At 45.2% G+C, this 3,040-nt stretch overlaps 1 protein-coding gene across 2 annotated transcripts; it reads right to left on the reverse strand.

The window, feature by feature from the left end:
- Window positions 1–765: 765 nt before the first annotated feature.
- Window positions 766–2,353, reverse strand: HES1 (hes family bHLH transcription factor 1). 2 transcript variants are annotated; one of them, XM_089498480.1, is made up of 4 exons: window positions 2,246–2,353; window positions 2,028–2,123; window positions 1,661–1,748; window positions 766–1,286 (listed from the first exon to the last, which is right to left on the reverse strand). In XM_089498480.1, the coding sequence occupies exons 1-4, from the start codon at window positions 2,351–2,353 to the stop codon at window positions 766–768; spliced, it is 813 nt and encodes a 270-aa protein (XP_089354606.1). The 2 variants fall into 2 exon arrangements, with proteins under 2 accessions (XP_089354606.1, XP_089354605.1); XM_089498479.1 differs by having other exon boundaries at window positions 2,028–2,130; window positions 2,193–2,353.
- Between the last annotated feature and the right edge of the window lie 687 nt (window positions 2,354–3,040).

A 3,040-nucleotide genomic window follows, 5' to 3' on the forward strand; every position in this document is an offset into this window, starting at 1 on the left:
TGCGGTAAAATGTATGACCACATAGGATATTACGTCATTGTCTGCAATAGACACAGTCCTGCCAGAAAGCATTGAGTATGAGACTTCTTAACTTTTGTATGTTTTCCATTCCAGAAAAAAGCATATACTGATAAGATGTATCTAAGGGAACATTTGGACACAACCTGGCACGCAAAGGGTTAACGCAAGTATAGAGATTTAATCAGAGGGGGGAAATAATCCATTCCAGGGAGTGACATATATATATATATATATATATATATATAACTTATATCTAAGCAATAACTGATCTGTATGCCTTATAGACCTATGTCCCTAGTGATTTCTTTTAGGATCAATTCCTTTGACTCTTGTGACATTTTAATTACTAAGAAGGTTTAACCCGTTAGATGAAGTAGAGAGGGATACCCTCCCCTCCCCCTATACCATGATTAATATTAACCGAAAAATACACTGAACGATATTCAGGTACACCAATGATAACAGGATAGACCATAAATTCAAGAAAATACAATGTGCAGTTTTATTAAGTACAAATAATACTTCCAAAAATAGGAAGAAATGTTTAAGAGCATAATTCCATGTCTTTGGCATCATATAAAAACATGATTTCGTGTACAAAACGAAATATAAATTGTTATTTTATAATACATTCAATATGAACATCTCACATTTACAGAAAGAGCAGCTCCTCACTCTCTACAAAATACTATTGAGAACTAATAAACGCTTCCTAGCAGAAAGTCCTTCAAAGTCCAAGTCCTTTCACCAGGGCCTCCACACGGAGTCTGCAGTCACTGAGTGCATCATGGAGGGGGACACTGCAGCTGGTAGTCCGGTTGCCACACTGGAGTTAGTGTACACGGGGATAACAGATCCGTTGTGTGGGAAGGCTGGGTTTGCGATCAAAAAGGCAAATTGTCCATCTGAAGCTGGCACCAGCTGGAAGCCACCATAGACCTTGCCAGCTTCCACTGGTGGACCACCCATCTTGCACGGAACCCCACCCAAGGGAGCCGGGCTGCTTTGAGGAGCTCCTCCTGGAAGCTGCACCAAGGGCTGTCCGAAGGTAGGGTGGGCTCCGGCTGTAGCTGGGATCTGGGGTTGCGCTGGGTAGTTCATGGCATTGATCTGGTTCATGCAGTTGGCCAGATGTCCCAGGAGCCGGGTCCGGACGTCTGTGTTGACCCCTTCACAAGTGGACAGGAATCGGGTAACTTCATTCATGCACTCGCTGAATCCGGCTCTGTATTTCCCCAGGACAGAGGGGTCCGTGTTAAGGGCAGCTATAAGGCAGAAGCAGAACAGCAGGTCAGCATCTACACGACCACTAACTCCCCCATAACACACATGCCTGCGTCCATCACACCTTGCTGCAGACTAAATAACTAATCGGGTTATTATTGGTCACCAAGGCATCAGTTTTGTTTCCAGTATGACTGATCACAATGCGATCTGATAAAAGTGATGGTCTCCCCTGGGCGCACCCTCCCCTTCCCAGAACAGTAACCTGAGCTGCAGCTATAAATAAGCCCAGACCGTGGGAAAGGCAGCGAGAGCCAACCCAGTAGAATGCATATGAATGCCATTCAAACCGCAGGCGGAAGTCTGGAACACATCAACCAAGGGGAGAAGGGGGAAAGGTACACACAACACTCACCAGTCATCTGGACTCTCTGCAAGTTCCGAAGATGCTTCACTGTCATCTCCAAAATGTCAGCCTTCTCTAGCTTCGAATGCCTGGAGCTCTGAAATGTAAAGGGTGGATTTAGCACCTCAATGCAACAGATCACTGGGAATATCACCCACTGCCCCTCCAATACAGCTGCCCGTCATGTGGCAGCAGGCATGGCTCTAATCTCTGCGGTGGATAAAAAGCCTACAGAGATATGCCCTGAGCACATCCTTTTAAATGAAGTCCACAGTATTATTACTGTTTTCTATAGCGCCGGAGCGCTGTACAATGGGCTATGCTGACCTATATTTGTGGGTGGTGGAAACACATTACTCTATCAGAGAACACTTACATCTTTTTTCAAGGCATCCAGGATAAGAGTTTTAAGTTGGCTCAGGCTCTCATTAATTCTTGCTCTTCTTCTCTTCTCCATGATGGGTTTGGATGACTGCAAACAAGAAGGAGACACACGGTGAGTGTGTTATTCTGCATAAAATACACCCTTCAAGGAAGAAAAAAATCACTGGGTGCAGAAGTTCTAAACATGCTGATAGGTATCCATCTATTTACCTTTCTGTGCTCAGAAGCAGTTTTGGGTTTATCCGGGGTGCAGCTCATACTAGCTGGAGTAGCAGCCACAGGAGAAGAAGAGTTTTTCTCCATGATATCAGCTGGCATCTTCTCCAAACACAAAGATGATGTCCCCCAACAAATCACCAAATGTCCCGGGTTTACAGTTCTATTTTTCTCGATCACAAAACAAGTACAAAGATCCAAGGGTAAAAAAGTGTCAGGAAGCCGTGTCCAGCAGCAAAGCGGTTTGCAAGGTCCTGCTCTGCCTGCCTGGCTGGCTGCCCTAGGTGCTAGTGAGCTGCCCTTTCCTTGGCTCCCTCTTTATATAGCGCCGACTGCACGCGAACGGCTCGTGTGAAACTTCCCAAACTTTCTTTCCCACAGTAACTTTCAGCCAATAGGATACAGGCACACGCGTGGGCTGCGCCAGGCCATTGGCTGCAGGGCGTGGACACAGACAACCAATAAAGAGCAATAGTGGCCAAGAGGGGGCGGCGCAAAGCTTGCCATCTGTCAATCAACAGCAAGACGGTTAACCATTCGTGGGCCAGGCATAGAGAAGATGTTGCCTGGAGCGGTATCTCTTTATCCGTCTATTTGCATGCATTGTAATACATTGCATTGCATTATCATTACAGTGCAGAAAGTAGTTCTCAGACAATCATTAATGACATCGCATTAAATAAATGGGGGTTCCAGGTATAACTCTTATAGGTTTTAAGATATTAACATATTGTGAGACATTATTGTATCAAAGTGGGTTGTTGTAATCAAGTCCAGACATAAACAGGG

The sequence above is a fragment of the Sceloporus occidentalis genome, unplaced genomic scaffold (genome assembly GCF_023333645.1).
Source record: "Sceloporus occidentalis isolate IW3139 unplaced genomic scaffold, rSceOcc1.0.p SCAF_121, whole genome shotgun sequence".
Taxonomy (NCBI): Eukaryota; Metazoa; Chordata; class Lepidosauria; order Squamata; family Phrynosomatidae; genus Sceloporus; species Sceloporus occidentalis.

Bases quoted from the DNA above. Each gene is read 5' to 3' on its own strand.
- HES1 (XM_089498479.1), bottom strand. From the start codon at position 2,353: ATGCCAGCTGATATCATGGAGAAAAACTCTTCTTCTCCTGTGGCTGCT. The intron at 2,131-2,192 runs TTTTCTTCCTTG...GTCTCCTTCTTG, and splicing joins ACTTCTGCACCCAGTGATTT to TTTGCAGTCATCCAAACCCA. The intron at 1,749-2,027 runs GTAAGTGTTCTC...TTTACATTTCAG, and splicing joins TGGATGCCTTGAAAAAAGAT to AGCTCCAGGCATTCGAAGCT.